Genomic DNA, 16940 nt, shown 5'->3' on the forward strand with positions numbered 1-16940 from the left:
ATGGACTGCAGCCTACCAGGCTCCTCCATCCATGGGATTTTCCAGGCAAGAATACTGGAGTGGGGAGCCACTGCCTTCTCCGAGATGTAAGCTATTACATATGAAATGGATAAACAACAAGGTCCTACTGTATAGCACAGAGAACTATATTCAGTATCCTATGATAAACCATAACGGAAAGGAATATAAAAAGAATGTGTGTGTTATAACTGAATCACTTTGCTCTACAGCAGAAATTAACACAACACTGTAAACAAATTCTACTTCAATTAAAAAAATGGGAAAAAATTAAAAACAATGTTCCAAGCTGTACAATAGAATATGATGCAGACATAAGCTATTTTTGAAGATGACTTAATAACACAAGAAACAGTTCATTATATCATCTTAAGTGAAAAAGGCTGTTTATTGAATTGTATTTACTGCATAATCCCTAGTTTTGTAATCATGACTTCTATGTCTTCACCTATGTCATCTGTTAAAAATGTGAACAGACAGAGTTTGGAGCACAGGCCATGGAAAGTCCGCCAGTGAGCCTCTCTCCTCAGGCTTGATGGTTCCAGTGTCATAGATTTCACCAACTGAACATTCCTCTAGCAATAGTTCCCAAACATTTCTTGGGAGAGGCTGCCTAAAAATCACCATGAGAGGTAGTTTATAATAACAAAAACAGATTTTTCAGTCTGACCCACAGAGGTTCCACTTCACAAGGTCTGGGATGAGCCCCTGGAATCTGTTTCAGAAGGTCTCCTGGTGACTCTGACCCCCGGACAGATTCAGGAACCACAGCTTTCTATTTCAGAATTCTCCAAGGTTTTGAAAGGTGTTTTGAATGTCTTTTAGAAGTAAGCATCTAGATGTCACTTCCAATCCTCAGGGACTGCTGCCCTTTGTTAGGTAGATGATGTAATTAGTGGACAAGAAGCCAACAGACAGCATCGCCCCAAGCAGGGACTGCTGCCACCAATGCACACTCAACCTGTCCTGCACCACCCCCATCCCTCAGAACACTTGCTCCAAGTCCTGCCTCTTCCTGGGCTTCTGAACCACCAGCTGCTCCCCCTCCACACACCCCTTCTATCAACTTCTAACTCTGCAGGATCATGATCATCAACCGAACCTCCGGAATGCCTGTGACCAGGGCATGGTTCCTCGCCCTCAGTGCCCAGTTGCTGAGAATTTTCTATATTTGGTGCTTCACCGCCCACTCATTCTTCAACCCACTGTCACCTGGCTTCCATCAGCACCACTTACTGACTCTTGCCAAGGTCACCCTGGCTTCTGATGGCTAATCCACTGGTTCTGTTTCTCCGAGGCAGCTGACGCTGCTGACCACCCCCTCTCTTTCCCTGGCTTTTGTGGGGACCGTCTGCTGTTTCACCTGTCTAGCATCCATTTCCTCTTTTTGATAGCTGTACTCTGAGGAGCCACCTCTTCCCACCATCAGGCCATGAGGCTTAGGGGCTGACCACCCCACTCCAGACAGGGATACTCATTTCCCTCAGCTTGAGGGACTGGCTCAAGGATGGGCAGATGGTCAAAGTCGAGCCAATGAAACTCAAACTTGAGACTTGTAGCTCAAACTATGGGGAGAGGGGTTCTCTTCTTTCCCACTGGGGTTGCTGAGCTGGCAGAACTTGAGTCTGGAATTGGAGAGGGTCTGCCCCCGCCCATGAGCAAGTGCCTGAGAAGGAAGCCAATGTGAGGAGACAGCAGAGCTGAGAGACCAAGTCCTGATGGCACCACATGGGGTCCCAGGCTGGGTCTGAAGCCAGCACACTCTGGTCCAATCAGTTTCATGAGTATCTTTTTACTTAAGGCTTTTTAAGTTGAGTTGCTGTCACTTGCAACCAAAAGAGTCCTAAGATGGCTCGGAACCACCATCCTTCCCTGGCATCACCTCCACCTCCGTGGTGATATTTTCCCCAGCGCCTCCACAAGGTCCTCTTCCTCTCATTCCAGACCCACATGTCCGACCCCTCTTGGACTCTACACCTGGGTGTCCGCTTATGCACAGGCTTAAACCTAAACTCATAAGTATGCCCCCATTCTTCCTCGCCTCAGTGGACAGCTCACCCACCCACCTGGTTAACCAAACTTGGGCCTCACCACGGATACTTTCTCACTTTCACTTCCCTATCCCCTTGGGGCTGTGAATTTTTGCTCATTCCGCTGGGTTCAGCTTCCAAGTTGTATCCCCAGATGCCTTTTCCAATCTCCAAACCTGCATGAAGGGTCCCTCCTATACTCCCACCCCACCCTGTGCTTTGTCACAGCTCTTGTCACCCAGAGCCCTGAGGGCTTGATTCTTTTCCATAGTCTGGGATAGCTGGGCCCATCCCTGACATCAATACTATTTGAGGAAAGGAATACTAGGCTGTGTAGGTATGAGCTTACATTGTATACTGTAAATACAGTCTATACAGTGAAAATTAAATATTTCAGTATTTCAGAAAGATCTGCAAAAGGCATGGTATTTGGCACACAGACTATGATTTTTGGGGTCTAGCACTTGAATAAGGGTAAGAACCACCCAACTGGGCCCCCAGTGTTTCCCTAAAGGATTTTTTCTTTTTTAATGGGTGAACCAGCCTGGCTTCTACTGAGTACCTTTATTTCTCTTTAATAGCTGAATCTAGAGCTTATCCAGAGAAAGCAATGGCACCCCACTCCAGTACTCTTGCCTGAAAAATCCCATGGATGGAGGAGCCTGGTAGGCTGCAGTCCATGGGGTCCCTGAGGGTCAGGCACAACTGAGCGACTTCACCTTCACTTTTCACTTTCATGCACTGGAGAAGGAAATGGCAATCCACTCCAGTCTTCTTGCCTGGAGAATCCCAGGGACTGGGGAGCCTGGTGGGCTGCCATCTATGGGGTCGCACAGAGTTAGACACGACTGAAGTGACTTAGCAGCAGAGCTTATCAGAGGAATAGAGTAGAGCTTTGTCCTTAAAATCTATTTCTTCCCTTTTTTGAAAACCGAACATTTGCCTGCTTCCAACTTTCTGATACTTTTCATATTCTTCATTATTTCTTACAAATCACAGAACACAGTTTTCTTTGAGCACAACTGCAAGCTCTTCCTAGGAGAAGGCAATGGCAGCCCACTCCAGTACTCTTGCCTGGAAAATCCCATGGGTGGAGGAGCCTGGTAGGCTGCAGTCCATGGGGTCACTAAGAGTCAGACATGACTGAGCGACTTCACTTTCACTTTTTACTTTCATGCATTGGAGAAGGAAATGGCAACCTACTCCATTGTTCTTGCTTGGTGAATCCCAGGGACAGGGCAGCCTAGTGGGCTGCCGTCTATGGGGTCTCACAGAGTCGGACACGACTGAAGTGACTTAGCAGTAGCAGCAGCAAGCTCTTCCTACAAGGACCTCCCATCCATCTATCCACCTGGGTATTTCCTGGGTCTTGCCTGTGGCAGGCCCTAGAGAGCTCCTCATTGTCTGGTTTGAGTCCCTCTCAAACACGCCTGGGCTCCCTTCTACCATCTCTGGAGCACTTTCTTTGAGAGAAAAGGAGGAAGCAAAATAATAGCTGAGTAGTTCCGCTTTTTGTTAACATTCCAAGAAGAGTTCCAGGCTTCACCCTATCACTTCCTGATTCTTTTTCTTGTTCTGATCATACCTAAAAAGGCTTTTTTTTAATTGTCTGAGGCATTTTTTTTTTAATTGTCTGAGGGGACATATTGTCTCAGCCCCCTCACTTCAGCTTCTTAATGCTTCGTATTATCCACCAACCTTGTTTTCATCCTTGTCCATGGAACCCCTGCCTGCGTTTTCCCTATTAATGCTATATTTAATATTTAAAGTTTTAAAACATAACTGCTTTATCAAGCATTTTATAGGAGAACATCACACTGTGATTTTATTAACCTGAGCATTATGAAGAATGAATGTTTATATACTGACAAGGATATACAAAGAAAAAAACAAATAGGGATTGCACGGTGGCTATCTGTACACTGCTTTTTCTCAGGTCTACTCCTTAGTTCCTTTTGTCCTTGGTTTTCTTTTAGCTTATTTCAACTTTTTTTGTGTTTTCTTTCTGGCATCCATTTTCATTTTAAATTATTGCACAGATGCAGAAATTACTTGATGGGCACTAACTGTAGAATTTATGGAAATTAAATCATAGGATGCTTAATACTGAAAGACTGAATTGGTTCATAATATTATTGAGATATAATTTATATACCATAAAATTTGCCCTTTTAAAGGGCACAATTCTGTGGTTTTTAGTATTCTTGCAAAGTTGTACAACTAACTACCTCTATCTAACTTCAGAACATTTTTATCACTCAAAAGGGAAACCCTATGCCCATCAGAAGTCACTTTCCATTCTTGCAATGTGGGTATCCAACTGTCCCACCATCATTTGTTGAAAGGTATATTTCCCCCACTGAATTGTCTTAAAACCCTTGTAGAAACAAATTTGTCAAACACGTATTGGGTTATTTCTGAATTTTCAATTCTATTCAGTTGACCTATGTGTCTCTCCATATGCTAGTGTCATACCTTCCTGTTTACTGTAGCTTTGTGGTGAGTTTTCAAATCAGAAGTATGAGAAATTGAATATTGTGGTTTTTTCCCCCAAGATTGTTTTGGCTATTCTGGACCCCTCACAATTCCATGTGAATTTTTAGGATCAGCTTGTCAATTTCTACAAAGAAGGCAGTTGGGATTTTGCTAGGGATTGCAAGTGACTCTAAAGATCACTTGGAGTATTACTGCCATTCTGAAAATATTGTCGGGACTCCCCTAGTGGTCCCGTGGTTAAGAATCTGCCTGCCAATGCAGGGGACACAGGTTTGATTTCTGGCGCTGGAAGATTCCACATGCTGTGGGGCCACTAAGCCCATATACACCACAAATACTGAAGCTCGTGAGCTCTAGAGCCCATGCTTCCAGACGAGAGGCCACTGCAGTGAGAAGCCCACAAACCACAACTAGAGAAAGCCCTTGCACAATATCAAAGACCCAGCACAGCCAATAAATAAATAAGTAAAAAATAAAAACATTGTCATTCAACCCATGAACCTGGAATGTCTTTCCTTTTTTTTAAGGTTTTCTTTAGTTTCTTTCAACAAAGTTTTACAGTTTTGCATTACTTCTGTTAAATTTATTCCTAAAGTATTTTAAGTACTATTATAAATGGAATTGTTTTCTTAATTTCATTTTCAGATTGTTCATTGCTAGTGGAAAGAAATATAACTGATCCTGTATATTAATCTTGTATCCTGACAACTTACTGAACTTGTTTGAAGAGTTCTTGAAGGGTTTTTCTAATCCTTAGGATTTTTCTATATACAAGATCATGTTCTCTGTGAATAGAGATGTTTTTACTTCTTTCCAATCTACATGCCTTCCATCCCTTTTTCTTGCCTTATTCTCAACCCTTTAAAAACCTATACTTCCTTCTTTTTTCCTCATTAGAATAAATTTTTTTGAGAGAACAGGACAAGAGTGTAGGAAGAAGAGAGAAGGTGGAGCTCTTAAAAATCAGAAGTTGCAATTGTGTGGCTTGAACTGATTTTTGGTGAACCTCACATCCTCTCAGGGGAAATGTCTTCCCTCACAGCATCTGGGCCCAGGGATTTTCTGGGGGAATCTCTGAAATCTATTTTCCTCAGGTTTTGGACACAGGTCTGGCTGAGGCCAATATTCAGCTTTCATTGGCTGTTAAAGAGTCTACCACGACTTGGCCACTTTTCCCATGCCCATCTCTTCTCCTCTGGCCAATTCTTTCTTGCTGCCCAGAGGCAGAGCAGCACCAGTTCCTCCCATTGCATCCTCAGTCTTCTGAGAAATAAAACTGTCAATGAGACAATAGACTGTTCTGCTTCTACCCCAAAAGGACTTTGACAAACATCTCCTGAAGTTCTGGGCCAGCTTTGTGACCCATGTGAGGAGAGTCCATTGAAACTCTATCTATCCTCTTCCTTGCATCTGGGCCCCTCATGGTCATCTTCCATAGTGAGCATAGCTTCTTGACACTCAGACTCTCCATCCACTCTATTTAGGAGGGTTTTTGTTTTTTTTTTTGGCCACTCCGCATGGCATGCAGGATCTTAGTTCCCTCACCAGAGATGGAACCCGCAATCCCTGCAGTGGAAGCGCACAGTCTTAACCACTGGACCACTACGGAAGTCCCTAGGAGACCTTTTAATTAGAACACAGGACACACTTAAAACGCCACACTCTTGGTGAAAGTCCTGGCTCACCATGTTTCAATGGGGCTCTCAATTCTTCCCGGTTATACGACCAAAGGAAGGAAGAGTAACGTTTCGTCAAAGGTGGAATGAATATCAAAGGCTTGGCTGAGTGACTTCCCAAGGAGAGAAGTTTCCCTCTATATTAGTGCAGGCTCTGTGTAACCAGTGACCTCTGGGGATGTGCAAGAAGCCAGGTGGATAAGAATCTCTGACTATGCAGACAGGTGCATCCTATAGCCAATTATGAGCTTCCAGTGCTTACGGGCTAGAAACAAAACACCCAGGCACTGACCAGCCTCAGAGAAAAGACAGCCACAGATGCAGGCAGGTTCCAGGATGGTCAGCACCTGGGTCAACACTTTTGGCCCCCAGTACCAGGTAGGACTCTAGAGGGCAGCTGCCCTTTTGTTTGGGTATTTCCTTCCAGAAGCTGAATCTTTTCCTCCTAGCCCCACTCTGAAATCAAACTCAGGTCTCCAGTGCCTCACCAACCTTCTGGTATACCCCGAGTTTCTTCCGCCCTCACAGGTCCACTTTTGTGTCTGATGCCTAACAACCAAGTCACTTAGGCCAGGGAAGGTCTCAAGAGCAAGTGACTTCCTGATAGGGTGACTCCTTTCTCACTGTAGTGTTGCACATGGGGGCTCCAGGGCCTCCTGAGAAGTGGTTCATTTGGATGGAGTCATTGTTTAGTTGCTAAGTTGTGTCTGACTCTGCGACCCTATGGACTATAACTTACCAGGCTCCTCTGTCCATGGGATTTCCCAGGTAAGAATACTGGAGTGACCCAGGGATCGAACCCGTGTCTTCGGCTTGGCAGGTGATTTCTTTACCACTGAGCCACCGGGAAGTCCTTGGATAGAGTCACCAAATTCCCAATCCTTCTTCAAACTATGCTTAGCTATGCCACAAAGTTCCCCCAAATGATGAGACAGAAAAACAGTAAGCTGAAAAAAAGATGGATACATGTTTCCGTGGGTTTGTTCTCCTGCCTTAGATTTGCTTATTATCCAGGCTGTGGGAGCAGAGAGAGGACCAAATAATATCCAGGTTGACACAGTATTAACAGGGGCTCCCTAATCACACAATCTAATGGCAAGGACAGATGGGAGGAACTACTCAGGGTGCTCTGAATAGGCCATCACCAATGCTGAGACTATTTTAATTATAACAATGCTTACCTTCTTATCCTTTATCTGTATATTTCAAAAGGTCTACCTCCTACTCTTGTGCTACATAATGCTTCATAGGCCTATATACTTAAATTGGTTAGTATTACTGAGCCCTGAAGTGTATTTTACAATATCTTTCAAGGTATCAGTTTATGTAATATTTCTAGGTTCATTTTGAGTGTCTTAGGTGACATATTTAATACTATTTTCAGCTTACAAATAAACACCAAATAAAGCAATTTAAAAGTATTTTCTTTCATCTTCCTTTACATTCAACTTACTTTCGAGAACTATATTTCAATATAGTCTATTTGCTTTGCTGAATTAATTCATTGTATAGCTGCAGCTTTGGATGGAACCTATTTTCTGTAGTAACAACTATATTTTTAGGAACTGTAGGTCACTGGAACCCAGAAAAAGAGGCCGCTACTTAATAGAAATGGCATGTATCCAAATATAGATGCAGTTTTCTGAACACCTGTTGATCATCAATGATGAAGAAACTTACAATTTCCAAAACCTTGGCCCAAAACCTAAAATGATCACTTTGTTTCAATGGACACACAGTTTAACCCAGGAAAACAAGTCTCCTAACCAAAGAGAGTCTTAATATGCCAGCTGCTTTAAAAGTAAAATAGCCTCTTAATAAAGCAATCTGTTACAAAATGCAAATTATTTCCCATTAAAAATCACTTCCGAGGGACCTATATGATTTGAATGTCAAGGCATCCACAGTAATTGTTTGCTTTTGGAGACATGGCAAGCATGACAAATATTTTCAGTTGTCAAGGGTGACGGAGAAGGGAATGACCCACCTAAGAAATGGAAACTAACCAGTAGAAATATGACACTCCCCCTGAGCTCCACTGGGCGCTGGCTGGTTCGGCGGCTACACACAGCTAACTTCCTATGGCAGGATAAAGAGAGGCTGTGCACGAGCTGAATGAAGGCGGCCTCTCTACTCGGTCCCCCTGAACACAGTGTTGGGGGCGGGATGCAGGGCCGCAATGGAAGGGGGCGTGGGCAATACCCTCTACTGTTGCCATTCTTTCATTCAGTAAGTAGTTATACGCCGGGCACTGTGCTGGGACTTAACTTCCCAACTTGACTCAATGATCCATTCTGATACCCCACACCTTTGTCCCCATTTCCAGCCCTTGGTCTCACTCGCTCGTCAAGAAGGTGCTTATTATAGCCTTGCTTTTCCTCCCATCCCGGGGCTCCCAGGCTAGGGTAACAAGATAAATAAAGCCAGTCAGAGGAGTGCCTTTCCAAACGCAAGGAAGCAGGGCTCGTAGTACGCAGAGACGGGGGAGGTTCTGAGGACCCTCTCGGCCGCGTAGGGAGAGCCTGCCCTCACTTCGGCGGCCGGTCCCGGGGTAGGGCTTCAGACACCCGGGCACCGGGCTCACACGGGGAACCTGAGGCCGCGCCGATGCTGGAGAAAGCGGCAGAGAGGGGATTCCTCGAAGGAGAAGGGGGCGCTGCAGGAAGCTGGCGGGAGGCTGGTGACAACAGGCGCGCACGTGGGGAGGACGACGGCCTCCACCTAGGTGACGGGGACAGGTGTGCAGGCAGGAGGGCGGAGGGGGCGGGGAGGGTTACCTGATGAAGGTGGTCTTGCCGGTGCTGTACTGGCCCACCAGCAGGATCATGGGCTTGTTCTCAAAGTCGGCGTCCTCCAGCGCCGGCGAGTGGAACTCGTGGAAACGATACGCCTCCTCCAGCGGCAGCACCTTGCGCTGGTAGAGTGAGCGCAGGCCACCCGTCACGGTCTGCACCGGGTCCGCGCCCGTACCTCCGCGCCCGCCCGCCTGCCGCCCTAACCAGCTGAACATCCTGCCGCCTGCCCGCTCGTCTGTGCCCCGCGCTCGCCCTCTCAGTGCCGGTCCCGAGCTCCGACCCCACTCCGGGCTCGACCCGCCCCAGCTGGAACTGAGCAGCCCCAACAGCCCTCGCCGCCACCCGAGCTGGCCCCGCCTCGCGCCATCTCAGCCAGTCTCCGGTCGCTACGTCACGGGAGCGTGTTCATTATTCAGAAGGGTCTCTCAAGTCCTTTCTCATTGGACCGCTGCCGGCGCGAGTGGAGGCGCCAGCCAATGGAGACGAGTGTCTTAATGAATTGTTGATGACGGAGTCTTTCTGGAGGACTGGGCGAGGAAGAGGGTGTTTCTCTAACTTGCCAGCGCAGCCCGGCGAACCGAGGGGCCGGGTGTGGTTGGTTGCCCGCGCCCCACCTCTAGCCAGGTGGCGTAGATTTCTGGGCAAATCTGAGCTGGCAAAGAAACATACTCACACAAGCCGGCAAAGAAAGACACACACGCGCGCGCGCGCGCGCGCCTCTGGAGGCTGCTTAGTCTCCTGGGATGTTTTTCATCCCAGCCCTACGATGCTGGGGACAAAAGTTAAAAAAGTTAACAGGAGAGTTCTTTCTACCTACTGGCAGCTTATTATTACTCTGACTTTATCTGTGAGGAAACCCTGACTCAAAGACGTAATTGACCAAATTTGAAGTTGGGATAGTAGACTTCAATCTACTTGGGTAAATGTTTCTCCACGCTGCCTCCACAAACTTCTGAATCGAGTGAAGGCTTTTTGCCCTTAATTTTCTTTGTGTGATTTTCTGTAAATTTGAAGGTTTAGTTATCCTCATTATTACAACCTCACTGCCACATATTGACATAAAAAGAGTTACTGTTAGCCTGTAACAGTCTCTCAGGTGATAAGGATACATTGGTGGAGAAGACTCTAGAGTGTCCCTTGGACTGCAAGATCAAACCAGTCAATCGTAAAGGAAATCAGTCCTGAATATTCATTGGAAGGACTGATGCTGAAGCTCCAATACTTTGGCCACCTGATGTGAAGAACTGTCTCATTGGAAAACAGCCTGATGCTGGGAAAGATTTAAGGCAGGAGGAGAAGGGGACGGCAGAGGATGAGATGGTTGGATGGCATCACCGACTCAGCGGACATGAGTTTGAGCAAGCTCGAGGAGCTGGATGGACAGGGAAGCCTGGCGTGCTGCAGTCCATAGGGTTGCAGAGTCGGACACGACTGAGCGACTGAACTGAACTAAAGGATATATCTAAACTGAGATAGGGAGAAATAATCAGCCATCACTTTTGGTGTCCTACGTTACAGTTTTAGAATGTCTCTGTTTCTGTGCATTTCTCTAAGTGTGGTGCTGGTGATGGTGGGGAAGGGAGTACCTGCATAAGAAAACTTGAGATGGTTGTTAAAATGCAGATGTCTGGTCATCACCCCTGTCCTACTGAGTTAAAATATTGGGGAAGGATGAAGCTCAACAACTATTCCCAGATGATTCTGATGTATTCTAATCTGGGGGAAATAGTCACAACAGACTTCTCACATTTGATATTAATGCAGATTCTGATTCAGTGGGTATGGGGTGTTACCTAAGACTGTGTTTCTAACAAGCTCCCAGGTGTTGCCCAATGCTGCTTGTTCATAGATCATAATTTGAGTACCAGGGCTGTGGTGGAAAGAACAGGATTTGGCATCAAAAGACCTAGGTTTGAATTCTGACTATATAAATTAATGGCTATGTGATCTTAGGGGCTTCCCTGGTGGCTCAGATGGTAAAGAATTGCCTGCAGTGCTGGAGACCCAGGTTCAATCCCTGGGTTGGGACGATCCCCTGGAGAAGGAAATGGCAACCCATTTCAGTATTCTTACCTGGAGAATCCCATGGGCAGAGGAGCCTGGTGAGCTACAGTCCATGAGATCGCAAAGAGTCAGACATGACTGAGTGACTAACACTTACACTTATGTGATCTTGAATGCAATGAGTTGTCTCTCTGCCTCAATTTTCTTGTTTGTAAAAAGGGAACTTTTTTGGAATTGTGGATAAAACATTTAGAGGGAGCTATATGTGACTAAGAAAGTGACAAGAAAGCCAAGAAAAAAATCTAGTTAGATAGCTGCCTCATCAAAGTAAAACAAAGCTTGAAATGTAAAAATAAAATAAAACCATAGACCTACTAGAAGAACTACTACTTCAGAAGCTACTGAAGATTTGTAAAATTTTGGAAGGGAAAAGCCTTTCTAATCAAAACCAAAGATAGAAATTATGAAAAAAGGTTGATAGCTTTGTCAGCAAAAAACTAAAGACTTCAATGTGGGTTTTTTTTTTAATAAATAAAAAACAAACACTTATAAACATACTCTTGCCATATAATTCAGAATTTTCTCTCCTTGGTATTTACCCAAATGAGTTGAAAACTTATGTCTATATAAGAACTGCATGTAAATATTTACAGTAGGTTTATTCATAATTGCCCAAACTTGGAAGCAACTAAGATATCCTTATCTAGGTGAATGGATAAATAAACTGTGGTACATTTAGACAATTAAATATTATTCAGCTAAAAAGAAATGAGTTACCAAGCCAAGAAAAGATGTGAAGGAAGCTTAAATCTATATTATTAAGTGAAAGAAGCCAATCTAAAAAGGCTATATACTGTATCATTGAAACAGTATGACATTCTGGAAAAAGGCAAAACTATGGAGACTATAGAAAGATCAGTGGTTTCCAGGGGTTAGAGAGGAGGGAAGGATGAGTAGGAAGAGGATAGAAGGTTTGTAGGGCAGTGGACAGAGAAGGCAATGGCACCCCACTCCAGTACTCTTGCCTGGAAAATCCCATGGACGCAGGAGCCTGGTGGGCTGCAGTCCATGGGGCTGCTAAGAGTGAGACACGACTGAGCGACTTCACTTTCACTCTTCACTTTCATGCATTGGAGAAGGAAGTGGCAACCCACTCCAGTGTTCTTGCCTGGAGAATCCCAGGGACAGGGGAGCCTGGTGGGCTGCTGTCTATGGGGTTGCACAGAGTTGGACACGACTGAAGCAACTTAACAGCAGCAGCAACAGCAGGGCAGTGGAATTATTCTGTATGATGATGTAATTGTGGATATATATCATTATACATTTGTCCAGACCTATAGAATCTATAATACCAAGAGTGAATCCTAATGTAAACTATGGATTTGGGGTGACAGTGATGTGTCGGTGTAGGTTAGGTTCATCAATGGTAACGTATGTACCACTCTGGTGCAGGATGTTGGTTGTGTGGGATGTCAATAGTGGGAAGGCTGTATTGCAGGGATAAAGGATACATAGGAACTCTCTTTACTTTATACTTAATTTTGCTGTGAATCTAAAAGTACTCTAAAAAATTCTATTAAAAGTAGTATATATATAAAAAACCAAACAGGGACTTCCCTGGCAGTCCAGTGGTTAAGACTGCACCTTCCAACGCCTGGAGTGCAGTTCCATCCCTGGTCAGAGAGCTAAGATCCCACATGCCTCGGGGCCAAACAAACTTAAAAAAGAAGCAATATTGTAACAAAGTCAATAAAGATTTTTGAAACAGTCCACATTAAAAAAAAAATCCATAAACCAAAGTAAAGGTCAAAAGACAAATGGGGTAAAATACTACAGACATATTATATCATATATATTTAAATTTAATTAAGGAATTAAACTTTAAAAATCTATATGAAATTATTAAAAAAGAAAATACTCAATTAGACCAATGAGCAAAGGACATAGACAACTAGAAAAACTAATATAGTTGACCTGTAAACTAAATGACGCTGATCTCCATTAACAATCAGATAAACAAATTTTAAATGAACAGGTAACATTAAGAATTACAGACTTTTATTTTTCTAAGATGATGTCTAATGTTAGCCAGGGTGTAGGAAAAGGTACCCAGAGAAGGCAATGGCACCCCACTCCAGTACTCTTGCCTGGAAAATCCCATGGACAGAGGAGCCTGGTGGGCTGCAGTCCATGGGGTCGCTAGGAGTTGGACACGACTGAGCGACTTCACTTTCACTTTTCACTTTCACGCATTGGAGAAGGAAATGGCAACCCACTCCAGTGTTCTTGCCTGGAGAATCCCAGGGACAGGGGAGCCTGGTGGGCTTCCGTCTATGGGGTTGCATGGAGTCAGACACGACTGTAGTGACTTAGCAGCAGCAGGAAAAGGTACCTTCTCATACATTGCTGGAGATGGTATAAATTGGCACTTTTCTGGAGTCCATACTTACCAAAAATCTTGAAAATGCACATTCAAGACGTCTGCTTCTCAACATAAAACTTAAGATGAAATGACTGAGAGCTTTCCTTCTGAGATCAGAAACAGGACAAAGACGTCTGCTTTTACCACTTCTATTTAACATGCTGTGCTGTGCCTGTGCTTACTCGATCTGTCTTGTCTGACTCTGCAACACTATGGACTGCAGCCCTCCAGGCTCCTCTGTCCATGGGGCTTCTCCAGGCAAGAATACTGTCATGGATTCTCATGCCCTCTCCTCCAGGGGATCTTCCCAACCCAGGGATTGAACCCAGGTCTCCTGCATTGTAGGCAGATTCTTTACCAGCTGAGCTACCAGGGAAGCCCATTTAGCATCCTACTAAGATTCTAGTCAGTACAATAAAGCAAGTAAAAGAAAAGGTATCTAGATTGGATAGAAAAAGTAAAACCATCTTTATTTGCAGAAAATATGACCATCTATGTAGAAAATTCTAAGGAATCTACCAAAAAAACTGGGGTTTCCCTTGTGGCTCAGCTAGTAAAGAATCCGCTGGCAATGCAGGAGACCTGGGTTTGATCCCTGGATTGGGAAAATCCCCTGGAGAAGGGAAAGGATACCTACTCCAGTATTCTGGCCTGGAGAATTCCATGGACTGTATAGTCCATGGGGTCGCAAACAGTTGGACACAACAGAGACTTTCACACACTTACTTCACCAAAAAAGCTAGTAGAACTAATGAGTTTAGCAGGATTGCTAGGTATAAGACAAAAACCTCTATTTTTTATACACTAGCAATGAATAATTGGACAATGAACTAAAAACTCAATATAATTTGCAATGCATTAAATATATTAAATACTTAGGGGTAAATCTGATTAAAATGTACAAGGTCTGTACACTGATAGCTACAGAGCATTTCTGGGAGAAATAAAGAAGGTCTAAACAAATGGAAATATATACTTGTGGGTATGTATATATGCTTGTGGATCAGAAGACTCAATATTGCTAAGACGTCAATTTTCTTTAAACTTATAAACATATTCAGTGCAATCCTAGCATGTTTTTATTTTTGTTAATTGACAAGTTGATTCTAAATTCACATGTAAATGCAAAGAATCTAAAATAGCCAAAACAACTTAAAAAAAAAAAAAAAAAACAAAGTTGGAAGATTTACACTACCTAATTTCAAAACTCATTGTAAAGATACAGAAATCAAGGCAGCACGATATTGGTATAAAGATAGACTAATATATCAAAAGAACAAATAGAGTCTAAAAACAGACCCACACATACTGGTTAATTGACTTTTGACACAATGCAAATGCAATTCAATGGATAAGGAAAGTCTTTTCAACTAATAATGCTAGTTGGACATCCATGTGTGAAAAGATGAACTTTGATCTATACCTTCCACTATCTGTAAAAGTGATCTCAAAATGATTATAAATGAAGATGTAAAGAACAAAACAATGCAGAAAACCTTTGTGAACTTGTGTAGGGAAAGGTTTCTTAGATGATACTAAAAGCATGCTCCATAAAAGAAAAAAATTGATAAATTAGATGATCAAAATTACAAACTCCTGACCTTTGATACTGTAAACAAAATGAAAAGAAATCACAGACTAGGAGACTATATTTTCAGATATCTGATAAAGGACTTGCATCTGAAACATAAAGACTTCTTAAAGTTCAATATTAAGAAAACAGGGAGTTCCCTGGCAGTCCAGTGGTTAGGACTTGAGCTTTCACTGCCATAGCCTGGGTTTAGTCCCTGGCTGGAGAACTAAGATCCCGCAATCTGTGTGACATGGCCAAAAAAAAAAAAAGTGAATTAAAAAAAAACAAAAACAAAAAACCCACACCAAGGTACCATTATACACCTATTAGAATGTCTGAATCATACCAGTTGTTGGTAAGGATGTGGAGCAACTAGAACTCTTATGCATTACCAGTGGAATGTAAGCTAGTAACAATCACTTTGGAAACAGTTTGGCAGTTTTTAAAAAGTGAAGCATGCACCTACCACATGACCCAGCAGGGGAGGAGCAGAGGGACGGATACAAAAGGCATGAGTAGGCTTGTTGGGGTGAAGGGTTTACTCATTACCTTGACTGTTGTGATGGTTCACAGTTGTATACCTCTGCTGAAACTCATCAAATCGTGTACTTTAATTATGCACAGTCTATGATGTCAAGTATACCTTTCCTAATTGTTAGAAATGCTCACACTTCTCAGGAATTTTATCCTGAAGGAATAATGAATATAAAGCTTATCTAAGGAATGTCTAACAGCGTATCATTATAACAGTGAAAAGCTGTGCCTGGTTGTTCTCCCATGAAAAGACTAGTTAAGCAGATGATGGATTCCTATGTAGTCTCTGAAAATCGTGTTATATGAGAAGAGTATTAATCACCTGAGAAAATGCTCAGAATATATTTTTAAGTGGAAAAAAGCAGATGACAGAAGTGAATCCATGCAATTGCTATGGAAAACGGGATGGCAGTTCTTCCAAAAAAGATAGAACTACTATAGTATCCACCAATCCTATTTTTGGGTATATATCCTAAAGAATTGAAAGTAGGGCCTCTAGGAGATATTTGTACATTCAAGTTCATAGCAGCTCCACTCACAATAGTCAAGAGGTTAAAGCAACCTAAGTGTCAATTGATAGATGAATGGATAAACGTTTAAACAAAATGTGTATATATACATACAATGAAATGTTATTCAGCCTTAAAAAAGGAAAGAAATCCTGTCACATGCCACAATCTGGATCAAACCTGAAAACATTATGCTACATGATATATGCTCTGACCCCTTTATCCTTTCTGCTGCCTAGAATGTGGGTAGAGGTGCAACAGCCATATTGGAAACTACCATATGGAAGGAAAACTTGAGGATGGCAGAAGCAACAGCTGAAAGGAGCTGGGTCCCTGATTAGAAATAGAGATCTTTTAGATCTTTAGATCTTTAAGCCTCTTTAGATCTTTTCAGTTATGTAGTAAAAGCAATGCTAACTGATACAGAATTTGAATACATGAATCAAGAATTCAGGACATTACCCTGGCTAGAAATAAAGGTTTGAGAGTTTTCAAAATAGACGCAGGAGTAGAAATTCTGGGTGTGGATGAGATTGCTTTAAGGAGGGTACAGTGATCAGGGAGCAGAACTGAGGAGAGAGCCTCAAGTAATATCAGCACTTAAAGGAGAGAGGAGAGGGGATGCCAGAGAAGGGATTTGAAATGGGAATAAATCCAGGACAGAAGGCGTCCAGCACATTGGGCCCCTCTCCTCGAGGGCTGGGTTGGAGTCCCTGATGTGTGCCCCTTGTGTACACAGCTCTCATGGAGCTTCCTCTGCGTACCGCAAGCCCGTGTTTCCGTGTAGGCCTCCTGCGTGGGACCAGAAGGAAGCTCCTTGAAGTGCGGGGTCAATTGTTCATCCTTTTCATTGTCCCCCAGTGCCTACAGCAGTGACTGGCAC

At 43.5% G+C, this 16940-nt stretch overlaps 1 protein-coding gene across 1 annotated transcript in view; it reads right to left on the bottom strand.

Moving 5' to 3' along the window:
• Positions 1-9326, bottom strand: part of EHD4 (EH domain containing 4) — an 83913-nt gene extending 74587 nt beyond the window's left edge. The window contains exon 1 of the mRNA NM_001192053.1: positions 8998-9326. Within this exon, the coding sequence (NP_001178982.1) occupies positions 8998-9230 (233 nt within the window). The 5' untranslated portion in view covers positions 9231-9326. The remainder of the gene's footprint in view (positions 1-8997) is intronic.
• Positions 9327-16940: the final 7614 nt, after the last annotated feature.

Source organism: Bos taurus, chromosome 10 (genome assembly GCF_002263795.3).
Source record: "Bos taurus isolate L1 Dominette 01449 registration number 42190680 breed Hereford chromosome 10, ARS-UCD2.0, whole genome shotgun sequence".
Lineage (NCBI taxonomy): Eukaryota > Metazoa > Chordata > Mammalia > Artiodactyla > Bovidae > Bos > Bos taurus.